The sequence below is a fragment of the Notothenia rossii genome (assembly GCF_949606895.1).
Source record: "Notothenia rossii genome assembly, chromosome: 4".
Taxonomy (NCBI): Eukaryota; Metazoa; Chordata; class Actinopteri; order Perciformes; family Nototheniidae; genus Notothenia; species Notothenia rossii.
Genome location: NC_136902.1, coordinates 81,436,576 through 81,451,282, shown reverse-complemented (window position 1 = coordinate 81,451,282; position 14,707 = coordinate 81,436,576). Strand labels below are relative to the sequence as shown.

The 14,707-nt window shown below is 39.9% G+C and overlaps 1 protein-coding gene across 6 annotated transcripts in view; it reads left to right on the top strand.

The window, feature by feature from the left end:
• The window catches only part of dync2h1 (dynein cytoplasmic 2 heavy chain 1), a 111,552-nt gene that overhangs the window by 51,862 nt on the left and 44,983 nt on the right, over nt 1–14,707 (top strand). For 5 of the 6 annotated variants that reach the window (XM_079678418.1, XM_079678417.1, XM_079678416.1 and 2 more), the window contains 9 exons: nt 285–394; nt 756–776; nt 2,954–3,052; nt 3,929–4,052; nt 5,005–5,168; nt 5,308–5,427; nt 6,850–6,984; nt 8,544–8,687; nt 11,612–11,701. In XM_079678418.1, coding sequence (XP_079534544.1) covers nt 285–394; nt 756–776; nt 2,954–3,052; nt 3,929–4,052; nt 5,005–5,168; nt 5,308–5,427; nt 6,850–6,984; nt 8,544–8,687; nt 11,612–11,701 — 1,007 coding nt within the window. The remainder of the gene's footprint in view (nt 1–284; nt 395–755; nt 777–2,953; nt 3,053–3,928; nt 4,053–5,004; nt 5,169–5,307; nt 5,428–6,849; nt 6,985–8,543; nt 8,688–11,611; nt 11,702–14,707) is intronic. The other variant, XM_079678419.1, reaches the window with a different exon arrangement.

Genomic DNA, 14,707 nt, shown 5'->3' with positions numbered 1-14,707 from the left:
GCTTGGCAACCTCGTTCCCAGGGGGCTTCAGATGTGCATGTTAAGAGCTGAGTCAAGTTGACCCACGATCATTTTTTTAAAATCCTTTTGTCCTTCCAATGACTTCTCCACAATGTAGGTGTCAAGATAACTTAGTGAACCCACTTAAAGCGTATTATACTGTGTTTAGGCACTATTGATGAGGCTTGCTGTCAGTAACTGTCAAATCACAGGATTGTTTTTAGTGGGCAAGAAGAAAAGCAACAAATCATAATCTGCATTTGTGTGTTGTTTGTTTGTCTCAGAGTTTGACTTGCGTTCATTCCTGTGCTCGGAGAGTGAGCAGCTGATCTGGAAGGGTCAAGGGTTGCCATCTGATGACCTCTCCATGGAGAATGCACTGGTCATATTACAGGTTAGACATCCATTTGTCACTCGGTCTAATTTTGTTCATCTTTCCACTTTTGCTTTATTTCCCTTGATAACAATTCAGATTTGTCACAGGATGATCTATTGTAATGTAGACTTAATGCAATGTAATCCCCAACATCCATCTCCTTCTGCAAAGTTAACTTTTTCCTATTTCTATATTAGCTTACAGTAAGACTCATGCTCTCATGCATTCAAAAAGACATCAAAGTACAATATAAATACAGCACTCTCTTGGAAGAGCCAGTCTCCATATTAATAGTTTTGTCAATAATCTTTCCCTTGTTGCCATTCATCTGTCTTCCATTTGTCTGTAATGTGTTTTGTTTTTACCATTGCTGCATCAGATCAATGCACTCAAGCTACGGGTAAGAAGCTGTTCCATCATTCTTCCTTATAGCTTAGCGTAGCCTCCCTGTTTCTCTCACTGTCTGCCTGTGTGTTCCTATGTTATAGTTTCTTTATTATTGTTGTTTCATCTTCTGTATGCACTACCAACGAAATGTGTATGGCAGTCATTCACATTAACACAAACACACAAACACCAATATGCAAAAACCAAGATGACCTTTATCTGTATATTTATTAGACAACCTAATCATCTCAATCAATTAGCCTATTTGGTACAGATCTACAAAGGGGGTTAATTGCAGCAGTTTCTCACTAATATGTCAATGTATGCTGTGATGTACTTAGTAGTGATTTGAATTTGAAAGCAAATGTATATTCGGATATTCGACCCCCCAAAAAAAGGTTAACCGATTAACCAAAATGTACATATCCTATACAAAAAAAAAAAAGTGTGGGAAAATGTTTACAAAAAAAAGTTTTAATTTTGAAAAATAAATAAGTACATGTTCAAATAAGTATAGAAACCAAGTCAAATTTTGTCAAATGTATTGAACTGGTGATCACAGTTTGAACAGTTGGCAGCTATAGGCCTACAGCTTTCATGCTTAAAACATAACTTGTTTTTTAAATGAAAGAGGGATCATGCACGAACAACGGGTTAGGGTAACGTAACCCTATTACAACAGAGATCAACAACCTATAACAGGGCCTATCACAGAATGCAGCTATTCAATACTCATTCTTGTTTAGGAATATGAGCATGTCTACTCAGGGGAGAGGCAGGTGCGGGGGCGATTCACAATCAGGCCAGCTGTAGAGAAGACCCTCTCAGCTGGAATTTGGGCATAAGATGAGGTTTGGGGCAGCAGCCATATTATTATCTGGAACTAGCTGGATCTGATGGATTTGGACATAAACGTGAGTGAATTATAACCGGATGTGAGAAAGAGAGAGATCAGCACCTGCAGCTCTGCCCGCTGTGAGGGACCGGTGAGCGGAGCAAAACACACCTTTAGACCAAACACTTTTAGCTATGGTACTGTCGTATACATTGAATCATTCCATTTGATAATATGTAATCAACTTAGGCACCCCTCCCAAAAAAAAAAATATTATTATAAATATTCATATTCGAATACCTGAATCGTTTCAAATATTAGAATATTCGATTAATTTTTCCCATCCCTAATACTTAGGTGCTGTTTACAGGAAAACGCAAACGGTTGTATCTGCTACTTTTCTCTTTCGCATAGCCCGTTCGTTCACACAAGGACTTAACGGAAACGGGCCCCGCAAACGATAACGGGTCCCAAGGTGGATAGATCTGCATCCGGAACGCTCTGGGGGGGCAAACGGCTCCGTATGTACGTCCTATACGATCATTTCCTGATAACGATAAAGCCATAGCCCCACCTCTCCCCACCTCTGCTGCTCACTGCTGTAGCATGGTCAGTAGCTACTGCTAATAATCTACAGCTCCTCTACCACAGCCATCAGCAACAAGTAGACATGGAGAACTACATGAACTACATGTTGCTAATTCCACCGCGGGGCATAAGCAGAAGGGCAACCATGGCAACCATGCTCGGGGGTCTTCTTCGCTGCTTTTGGTGTATTTTGTGGCGGAATTACAGCGCCACTTACAGGCCCAGCATATGTACTACAGTGTCTCTAGCGATTTTGAGCGGTCTCGTGTGAACGGAAGACTTTTTTGATATCGTATCCGGTTTGTTTGCATTTCGTATGTGTGCAAATGGGGTCTAAGGCTGTTGCAAACCATTAAAGAAATAGAGGGGATACTGTATACGTATAGATGTCCATGACACACACACACACACGCACACAACATAGGGTAGACCAGAGTTCTTCTTCTCCGTCTTCTATCAGTACACAGAACAGATAAGTTTGTCAGATAAGGCTGAGGGGAATAAACAGACAAATAAGCAGGTCTGAGGAAGAGAATCGTTGAGCAAGTTACCGTGAAATGGAAGAGCGTAGGATGAAAAGAGGGAGCTGGACTTAATTCCTTTGCCAGGCAAAGGAGTGACACTGGTCGATAAGCATGACAGCAGTGAGACAGGACTGAAGTGCCTTTACACACCTTATCTTCCTTGGTAACTGAACTTCTTTTTAAGTATAACTATCTCAAAACAACTTAAACTGAAAACAGTTCTTTATCATTGTTTGTACTCAGAGTGTTGCCTGTCCGTTCCTGATCGACCCGTCATCCCGAGCTACAGAGTGGCTGCGCACACATCTCCAACAGCACAGACTGGAGGTTATCAACCAACAGGTAAAGACACACACAAATACACATATACAAAAGGACATTATATGTGTCCTTAACTCTCCTGGGGTCTTCACAAACTCATTTTCACACACATGCACACTGATGAAATATCAATTAAACCCTAACCTGTCATCGAGGTAACTTTTGTGTCTGCAGGAGCCAGTAAAGCAATTACTGTTTTTCTTTGAACTGTTTCATTAGGGGTCCTTGATTGATCTCCTCTTCTTGTCTGATGAATCAAAGTCTGTTTTAAATTCCATTAGCCTTATCATATAGTAACCAGTCTGTTTGACAGAGCATATGATTAAGCCACCTTTACCTCCACCCCTGAATCTGTTTTTAACAAATGATATGATAGATAAATCAATATGTGTGTGTGTGTGTGTGTGTGTGTGTGTGTGTGTGTGTGTGTGTGTGTGTGTGTGTGTGTGTGTGTGTGTGTGTGTGTGTGTGTGTGTGTGTGTGTGTGTGTGTGTGTGTGTGTGTGTGTGTGTGTGTGTGTGTGTGTGTGTGTGTGTGTGTGTGTGTGTCAATTAAAGGGCTGTATTTTAGTGTTGTTGGTTCACTTTGTCTGTATTTTATTTATTTCATCCCTGTTTGTTATCTCTGTCAGCCAGATAAATGAATACAAGCTAATTTACTTTATCTGTATTTTAATTATTCTGAAAATAACACTACTATTTACTCTTTAATTATTTAAACACTGAATTGTATTTGTATAGATATTGAAGACAGAACAAATATTGCTCTGATATAATACAGAGTATTGTGTCACCCACCAATCTTAGAAACGAAGGTATTATACCACTCTCTCTCTCTCTCTCTCTCTCTCTCTCTCTCTCTCTCTCTCTCTCTCTCTCTCTCTCTCTCTCTCTATAGGATAGCAATTTCATGACATCCCTGGAGCTGGCGGTCAGATTTGGAAAAACCCTCATCATCCAGGAGATGGATGGAGTTGAACCTGTGCTCTACCCTCTGCTGAGGAAGGACCTCATAGCACAGGGTAACCACACACTCACAGACCACTCTATCATGTAAAGTGGGTGTGGGAGAAGTTATTGATTCTTCACTAAAGCCAGTGGTTGCTACATAAAAAGCAGACCACTCTTTATGGAGGCAGTTTATCTCATGTCATTTTGAAGACTTTTGTCTGAAAATGACTTTTGTTAATGGGTGCAATCTACTCTGCAGCTTGACATTATCTACCAACATTTAATTGAAGAATTGTGACGTTTGAGCAATGGGCAGTCAAACGCTTCGCTCTGTGTTCCATGAAGGATTAGTCGTAATTAGCCATTATATGTAAAAAACATATATAATTACAAAAAAACATTGTTTGAGCCTAATTCAGCCCAAATTCAGACTTCTTAAATACGTTATTGAACATTCCTATGTATTACTGTATATACAATTAGCATTCAGATGTGCTTTGTTCAGCTTTGACTATTCTATTTTATAGATAAATGCTTCAATAATTCTCCAATAAGAAATAAGAAATGAATCTGCCCTTCTGATTTACCTTACGTGTGATATTTCAGTTTCTTGGCTAAAATAACTGCATACCAATCACAGCTCTGGGCAAGTGTAAACAGAGGTTAGCCATACCTGTGAAAATGAGGGTGATTCATGAGGCTCTGAATCATCCGGTGGGAGGCGGATGTCTATTTGAAGCTAAATTGGAAAGAGTGGGTGCAGAGAAAGTGTAAGAAAGGGCAAGTTATCCACTTAAAAGTAGTGTCGAACAGGATGGAAAAAAAGAAGCAAGACAAAGGCATGGCAGTACTGCATTGCAGACATCGACAAGACAGAGAGTGGAGGAGAAAGTAAAAGGGTGACGATGGGATTCAAAGTGAACACTGTAGAGAAAGTAACCAGATTGCATAATAGAGTATATGTTGCTGACAAAGAGTTTTTCTCTCTGCCCAACACATTCACACACAAACACACAAATGCAGGTCCCCGATATGTCGTCCAGATAGGAGAAAAGGTCATCGATTACAATGAGGACTTCCGTCTCTTCCTGGCAACACGTAATCCGGCCCCCTTCATCCCCCCCGATGCCGTTTCTGTGGTTACAGAGGTCAACTTCACTACCACTAGGGCAGGCTTGAGAGGACAGGTAACCCACATAAAGTAATCCAAGTGCTTTTATAGTGCTATAACTCAGTGTGTATACATACACTGGCATGTACTGTATGTCTAAGTAATACTATGTGTCCATTTGCTTATCTCTTTGTGTGTGCGTGTCTTCGCTTTAGCTGCTGGCCTTGACCATCCAGCAGGAGAAGCCAGAATTGGAGACGGAAAAAACCCGACTGCTACAACAAGAGGAAGACAAGAAGATACAGCTGGCTCAGTTGGAGGAATCCCTCTTAGAGGTACACATGCAAACATTTAGCATACGAAGATACTAAAGAAGGGGAGAATTCTAGGCTTTGGAATTATGGAGAAAAAATATAAAACGAAATAAACCTTTAACTGGGTTGAACATATTTGGTATGACACTTTAAATGGTAATTACCAAAATAGATATTCTGTTTACCCCCGCCCATCACTGCATGCCATTGTGAATCCAAATGTAATGTATCCTGTGCCATTTTTCCTCACCATGACCTCTTGATTTGTTAACTGGGTTGTCTCCCACATCACTTTTCTTTTTTTAAGCTAAAAATAATAGTGGCCAAATAAATTGGTATCTGCCTGATAATGTGTCGGATTTGCGTAGTGGTATTTAAACTTAAAGTATGCATGATATTTGACTTTATTCAAAATACCAATGTTTGAGCACATTCAGTCTAGATCGAAAAATGTGTATATTAAAAAACTAAATATGACAAGAACAAAATATCCATAATTTTATTAACAATACAGTACCCCTGCAATTTGTGCCTTCAAAAGCAAAATGATGTACTTCGGTTAAACAGATGAAGCTTTAATCAATATATAATTATAGGACAATGTTGAACAAATGAGTGGATGACTTCCTTTTCTCCCAATTTAGAATTCACAGTTCCCCTCCCGATGAGTTAGATTGAGCCAATCCGCTGGCCCCTTAGGCATGTCAGTGGGGAGTTAATTGTATTGCATTGCATTTCTTTTTACTTATTCCTGCACTTCAGACTTGTGTAGGAAGGTGCTAGATAATGTAACATCCACAGTAATGACAGTATGGAGCCGGAACATCATACAGTTAGTTGCTGCCAAATACTTAATGGGGTTCCATGTACTTACATGGCTTAATGCATATTTATAATCAAACACATACGCGGACATTGTGACACATAGACACTCAACTTAATGATCATTTTCCATGCACACAGTCTTAGGGGAATTTCATACACACACACACACACACGCACACACACACACACACACACACACACACACACACACACACACACACACACACACACACACACACACACACACACACACACACACACACACACACACACACACACACACACACACACACACACAGACAGACAGTGCCGAGAGCAGGATGTCAGTGCTTCAGTGGTACAAGACGTGCAATTATTCCAGAATTGCAGGAACATATTGGACTTGACATTTCCATGCTCCACTGCTCTCTCATATATTGTATTGGAATTTATTTGAATACATTGTATCAGTTATTTTCAGAGAGCGGATTCCACAGAATGAAGTTGGTTAGTCAAACTTTCTGCTTCTTGCGCATCGCCTTCCCTACCTCTCATTTCTCATTCTGTCTTTCTTATTGATTACTCTCTCTTCTTTATTTGTACCTGTTCGTCCATCCGTCGATCTTTTTCCCATTTCAGACCCTGGCTACATCTCAAGGTAATATCCTGGAGAACAGGGAGCTGATCGACAGTCTGAACCAGACCAAGGCGAGCAGTGCGCTGATCCAGGAGTCACTGCTGGAGTCACACAGGCTGCAGGCATCCCTGGACCAGGTACGTCATGCGCACACACACACTCACAAATTCTGAAAAACAACATCAAAAAACAAGTTGTGGCCTGACTGACTGCACCACTGTTTAACTATCTTTTTCATTCTAAAAGCTGTCGTGAAAAAGTGATCTCAGAAGAGAATCAGCATTAACGTGGATCCTCAGGGCTAACCCAATTCTTTTAAACTTGTTTGATATTGAAGAGGTATTATCTGGGTGATTACTTTAGTACTTTTAGAGGGCAACCACAACAGCCAATGAGAGGGACCAGGCGGAGCAGCTGGACAGGACATCTGTTAAGTGTCTTCTCATGTGCCTGGTTCAACCAATTTCTAAATTGGTGAAGAAGTTGTCCTCCTGTTTGTTATTTTTAAACTAATCCTTTAAAATGAGTCCTCACCATATATGACATACTATTATTTGAAATCATGCCGTGTTAACTGGTGTTTGAGCGCAAACTTTTCAGATCATGAGTAGTGAGTAGATGAGCACTCCGGCAGCCACTGGTAGTTACAGTAGTAGCACAGAAATCTGATTGCGCCGATGAACAAGCAAGGAGCTTCTGTAGATGCATTTCACTGTCCTGCTCTAGGGTGCAGTGTTACACCAGAATGCTTTTTATAAATGTCTCTTATTTATTTCTGTTATATATGAACCTCAATGTTTGTTTCTATTATTTCATTTTTATTTGTTCTGCTCATGGTACGCAAAACCCAATGTACAATAATTGTCAACAAAACATGTCTCTAAAAACACACCATTGAGCAAAAAGGAGCAGGGAGAAGAAAAAAATCTTATATGACCTGCCCCTTTCTAAAGAAAAAAAGAAAAAAAAGAAAGAGAAATAGATTTTTATGCCCTTCATAATAATAATAAAACATTAAAAAAAAAAAAATCACAGCCAAACATAAGAGTATCTTAGGATACTAAGAGAAACACAAAAATACTTATTTCCCACTTGAGGTTAACGGAAAGAAACAAAACAACAACATCCAAACATCACATGTATAAGGAAAAGGAAAAGTGCAACACCCTCATCTGAGTCCTACTGGAGAAGAAGGTGGAAAGCGGCGCATAATAATAATAATAATAATAATAATAATAATAATAATAACAACAATAACAATGGGACCTGCAAATAAAGAACAGGCATCACATCAAAGACATCAAAAACATTTAGCAATGCGGGACCAGAGTACATAAACGTATTCACATTCTGCTTCATATAATCCCATTTCTCTTAATTTATACAATTTCTTTAACTGAAGAATACATATACAATTCTTTAGATCCTTCTGTTGAGAATTCCATATCACACGTCAAGTCTTCTATAATTCTCTTTTTCTCCCTCTCTCTCTTTCTGTCTTTCTCTCTCTCTTTCTGATCTATCTCTAAACATTGTGTACACCACATTTCTTTGTATCCAAACCTACTCCATCCATCTGTGGAACTTTCTGTAACTCTATAAAACATCTTTGTTTTCTGTTGCTTCTTGTTTGTTTACTCTCTTCCCTTTCTATCTGTGGCTCCTTTGCGCCATTCCTTGTTTTTTTTTATTTTAGGAGCGGGATGCCTACCTTCCTCTTGCGGAGAGTGCCAGCAAGATGTATTTTGTCATCACAGACCTGTCAAGGATCAACAACATGTACCGCTTCAGCCTCGCTTCCTTTCTGCGCCTCTTCCAAAGGGCTCTTCAGGCCAAGAAGGTAGCACACAGCTCTTGGAGTACTCACATTTTCATCCAACACAGCAGTGTGTTAACATCTCGGTTTTCAAAATTGTTGCAAATAACATGTCCTTGAACCAGAACCAACCTCAATAATACCATGTAATTTTCTACACAAACAAATACAGCATTCACTAGATGATCGAAAATACTAACACAATAGATAACCTTTTCACATTGAACAGTTTTGTATAGAAGGTAACCACAGTAGTAGAAGATGAACATTTGTTATGAAAGCCAATTCATCTCCTATGGGAATCTGTCTTAAATACTAAAGCTCCTTTCCTAAAATCACTTCCAGAGGCCTGTACTACGAAGCAGGATTTTCGCTTAGCGAGCTAACTTAAGGGAAAACTTGTGGTTTCCGGTCCTACGAAGCTGGTTCTCTTTTTAGCGGGCTAGATCTCCATGGTAACTTATGCTGAGCGGCTAACCTGCTCCGGAGCAGGTTAGGTTGCAGGCTAAGAGCTCAACTCAGTGAAAGCGCCGCCTGCTGACCAATCAGAGCTCAGTGTGCAGAGTTGAAAGCTATCAAGTCTTATTACAGGAGAAAGGAAATACAGTTTAAACTGCCGTTGCAGGAAAGACGGCCGGAAAAAATCACCGACTGTGTGAATGTGAACATTAATAGAATATCACCTCCCATCTTCAGAGCAATCTGACTATTATAACATTAGCGTTAAGAAAGTTTAATTAAATATCTGCCACAACATAAGTAACCGGATCAAAGTAACATTACGTACAGTCCGCGGCACTGTGAGTGCAGACGTCGATGTGTCCCATTATCATTCATATCACATCATAATGTATCATTTATGTCCTTATCTGAGTCAGCTGAGCCGTATCTGACCGTGGAACACTCACAGTGTCACATACTGTATGCAGAAGTATTATTTTAAGCAACACATTAAGTTGACGAAACACTCGAGTCAAATGTAATTAAAGTCAGATCCACTCGTGTCTTAGACGGGGCAGTGATATCCTAAACCTGTTAATGTACGCATTTCTTTTACCAGCTGTATTCACCTTTCAGGTGCAGCTATGTGGCTTTTATCCTGGATAAAGTGTTTAAGTCATGGATGTTTAAAGTTTAACGTCTTCATATTTGTCTAATATTATAGTTGACTTTTCATTCAGGAAGTATGACGCGCTGTCAGTACGCTTGTCCATGTTTGTGATTGGTCGAATGCTCCAAATACCACCCCTTTCATGTGAACGCGCACCTAACTAGATAGGGCACGGCTGGCTTGAGCGATCCACTTGATAACCCGCGTCGTAATACCGCTTAGCGAGTGCGCGTATGTTTTGGATTAGGCCAACCGGCTAACTCCAACATATCCAGGTTATCAAAAGCTTATGAGTTTGATGACCTCACACGTGGGGCTTTGTCTGGCATACATTCAGCTTAAATAAATAGTTTGGTTTGTTAGGAGGAAAACGAAATCTCTTTGTGGTGTCGAGTGAGATTGGAAAGTGTATGCTCTTGTAAACATCTGTTAAGTATAAGACTGCAAACAGCAGCTGCTTAGCTTTGCATAAAGAAAAACAAAGTTCAGATAACCTCCTCCTCTTAAGCTTACTAATTCATTCTTTATATCTGATGTTGTGTGATGTCCGTACACAAACAAAATGTAAGATGACAATCAACATTTTTCAGGGTATGCGTGAACATTTTTTGGACAGGTGCAGTAACTTTCCACAAGGTATATAAACTCATATAGCAACATTATTCAACATGTGATTTGTGTTAGTTATGGAAATCGGTCTTCTAATATCTAATATGTCTAATATATTCTGGTATATTTAGTTCAGCACACATTTTGGATGAGCTAAACCTAACACCATTTCCTTTTTTTTCAACTTTTTCGATTATCTTTTGTATCAGGTTAGCTCGATTTATTTCAGCTCGTTTTTTTCAGCCAGTTTATCTGAGTCTGGCCTGTGCAGCTGCAGAGCATCATGGTGTGTCTATCACACTGCTGCTATCCATCTGAGCCCCTCAGCACACTGTCTGATAAACAGGACACACACATTCTCACAAACATGCACACATAGGCACACAGACAGTCAAAAGATTGAGCACTAATTCCCCAAATCCTGTGTGGGTTGTTGGAGCCAGTGCTGTCATCCAAGAATGTCACCAGGCAGCAGCTGGTCACCAGTGTCACGTGTGTGTGTTTGTGTGAAGGTAGGCTTGTGGACACATTCACTGTGGTCAGAATGATCTATCTCTCTTTGGTTCAGTTGTTTTGCATGGCTGCGTTTATATTCCATGAGCTGCAAATGAGATCGAGATGAGAATTTGAACCTCTCATGTCTGAAATAACACATACAAAAATCCTTATTGTAGCTCACACACACAAACACAAGAGCAGATACATAAAATGTTTACGTCATGTACTTTATACACAGGGTAGCACAAAAAACACAAGACAGACATCCAGGCAGGATGACATGAGTAAAAGACATGCTGAACTGTTAAAGGAGACAGAACAAGAGAAATCCAACTCAAAATGCTCTTTCTTTCTCTCACATTTACTGTTTGTGTCCAATTACCATGCTTGAATTATTCTGTTTAACAATTGCTATTGAGTTTTTATCTTTTTTCTGGTCTCACCTTTAGTATTAAAGTGATGTTTTTGTATTTATACACGTTCCCTGTCAGTTTTTAGGCTGTCGCAGCCTAACTTAAAAGGTCATTTGAATAAATTTGTCCTTAGTATTTTCGAGCTGTTCAAACACCTTGCTCTTATAAAGCACAAAGACACTCTGTTAAAAGCTAAGAAATAACACTTTAGATCTCTGATATCATGTCTCTCATACATTATCTTAGGAGCCGCATCTTTCTATGATCTTTCCCTCTCTTATTGTGTTCATGAATGCGTGTTTTTGTGTTCATTTTAGGAAGCAGAGACTACTGAGGCCAGGATCTCTGCTTTGGACGCCAGCTTGAAGAATATGGTGTATGAGTACGTGTGCCGGTCTCTTTTCAAGGTAATAGACACACTTACACACATAAATAGGACAAATGTGGTTTCAGGACTCTCTAAAAATTCCAGTCGTCCCTGTGGTCATTTGTGTTGGTGATGAGAGGATCGTGACAACAAAGAAACCTCAGATGGGTTTTCACAGCAAAACAACATCAATCTGTTTGGAAGACGACCTCCAACTGTTTTACTTGTTTCCCTTGTTGCTCGTTGTTAAATTGATTCAAATGATAACAACTGCCCAAAACACATCACCCATCATGAACCAAATACATGTCTCTACTTTTGTACTCACAGCTAGAGAGAGCAAGTCAAATCCAACAGCTACCTCAGCGGATTGGGTTATCTAGTTATTTTTGATGTATTTATTTTTCTTCTTATCCACAGTTGGTTAATCTCCCGAACATCTACTCTCACTTTGTAGTACAAAGTGAGAGTAGTGTAGTGTTTTTATTGATTGTTTAAACCAAACGCACAATCAGATAAACAAAGACATGTACACACTTACACAACCAGACCACTGCAACCAACACAGTAATGAAGTGTCAAATGTTGACCGACATGGAGCAGTCATTGCATCGATTGGGCAGTGAATTGTAAATGTAATTTCTCTCTCTCTCTCTCTGTGTGTGTGTGTGTGTGTGTGTGTGTGTGTGTGTGTGTGTGTGTGTGTGTGTGTGTGTGTGTGTGTGTGTGTGTGTGTGTGTGTGTGTGTGTGTGTGTGTGTGTGTGTGTGTGTGTGTGTGTGTGTGTGTGTGTGTGTGTGTGTGTGTGTGTGTGTGTGTGTGTTCGCGCGTGTGTTCGCGCGTGTGTTCGCGCGTGTGTGTTCGCGCGCGCGCGAGCGTTTCAATCAGAGATAGGGAGGCTGTTAACTGCTGATCACGTCTACAGGCTATCAACCCAACAGTAGGACACAGTAACACACACACACACACATTTTCGGGACCCCCTCGAAAACGAGATGGTGCATCTCAAGGGGTTTATCCCAATAAATAAAATGTCTATATACACACACACACACACACACACACACACACACACACACACACACACACGCGTGTGTGTTGACAGCAGCAGTCCAGTCATTAGCAGAGAGGAAACATTGGACTACATTATCAGTGCTCCTGCCAGCCCCCCCGTAGTGCTACAGAAGAGATAACTTCAAGGGGGAGAGAGGATAGTTGGGAGAAAGAGTCCAGTGGAAAGATATAGGTGGATAATGAGCAAGAGAGGACAAAAATGAACGAAGCTTAATGGGAGAAAAATTCTTTGAAGGAGGATATTATACCAAAGCATCTGTAGGAAAAACAAACATCCCATATCTTCAGAATGTCTTTTTTATAGCCGTGGTCGGCACTCGGACTGTTCTGTATGTTTTCCATTCCACTAGGAACGGAATTGATTCAGCTTAATCAGGTATTGATTGAGCATGGCTACCCACACAGAAGCTTGATTAGGAATCAGGGTTACTCACATTTAGACTGTTTTTATGTTATTTTATATGTGTATGTGTGTAAGATTATTAAGCATATGTTATTTGACTTATAATGAGATGTTTTATAATCGACCAGCTTTCATTTTCACCTAGTAAATGTCTTGAAGAGGAATATTTTCAGTGTTCAATTCCTGGATGTGCCTGTGAAATACTAATGTTAGGCTAATAGCAGTCTCTTAATGATATAGTGCTATATTTGAATGAAATATAGGTGATCCATTTTGGATGTGCTTCTTGAAAATGCAGGTGGACATCTGGTACAGATCATATCAAGGCAACCCATTCATATAGCCCAATATCACAAATCACAGATTTCCCTCAAGGGGCTTAACACAGATTGTTTATGTTGTTAAAAAGTGTCATTGCATTTCTTTGGCTGGATACTCTCACCTAATATTTATGATAATTGTACCTTTTACAATTAATTTCAAGTTGGAAATAAACATAATTGAAAGAACATTCAGGGTCCCACGATTCCATAAGGTCAGACTGAAGCACTCCTTTTGTACATCAGTCAATCCTCACAGTAAATACAGAGCTAAATCCCAGATCAAATGCACGCTAAAGGGTCATGAAAAAGCTTTCTCTCAGTGATTGCGATGTTATGTTAAATGTTCGTTGTTTGTGTTTCATGTAATGTGTCTGGATATGTGTCTATGTTGGTGTTGGACTTTATTTGATCTGACCAATAAAGTATTATTGTATCGTAACATTCCAATATGAAGAAAATCTCACACATAAATGATATATTTAAGCAATAGCTCACGACAGGCCGTGGTGTATGCTCATTATATCACAGCTAAGGGGCGTGGTTCGGCCCGACGCGAAGCGGAGGGTCGACAATCCAACGGTATACTGTTTTTCTCAGACGCGGAGGGATACTGACTTGTTGTGAAAAGTAACTTACAATTCTACCCGTGGTATACGCTCAGTATATCACGGCTAAGAACCAATCAGATTGCTTGATTTGACTTGTCCGTTTTATAATTACGTATATCATCCCCCTGCATTGACATGAAGTGTAACTTGACCATCTTGAAGTCAGTGCTTAAGAATCAACCGTGTGTAGTCTTCGTCTGGTTTATGCAACTATTGTGCCTTAAAACAAACATCCGGCCTTTAGACAAATTCATAGAGAAATCCACTGAGAAAATGTTTCCTTAAAGAGCATAATGGATGGGTGGACACTGAGTAGAATATGTATACAGTAAGGGGAGAATTTACAAAATAATTGCTCATCTGTTGTAGCAAAAATAAATTGTGCAAGTGTCAAAAACCTCGCAAAGAGTGAAATGCACCCCTTACTGTGCTGTCAAACAAATAACGTCTCGTTGCTCCTGGGCTTTTTTGAATGTATATAAATGAGATAATATGCATACTTGGTGTGCAAAATTGTCCCCTTTCTATGCAAATCAGCCTCACCTCAAAAACGGAAGATTTCAAACGGATCACACAGCCTCATGCAGTTGCAGTAAAGTGATTTGTATCTTCAGAGGCTCAAACTCATTCGTTTGGAAT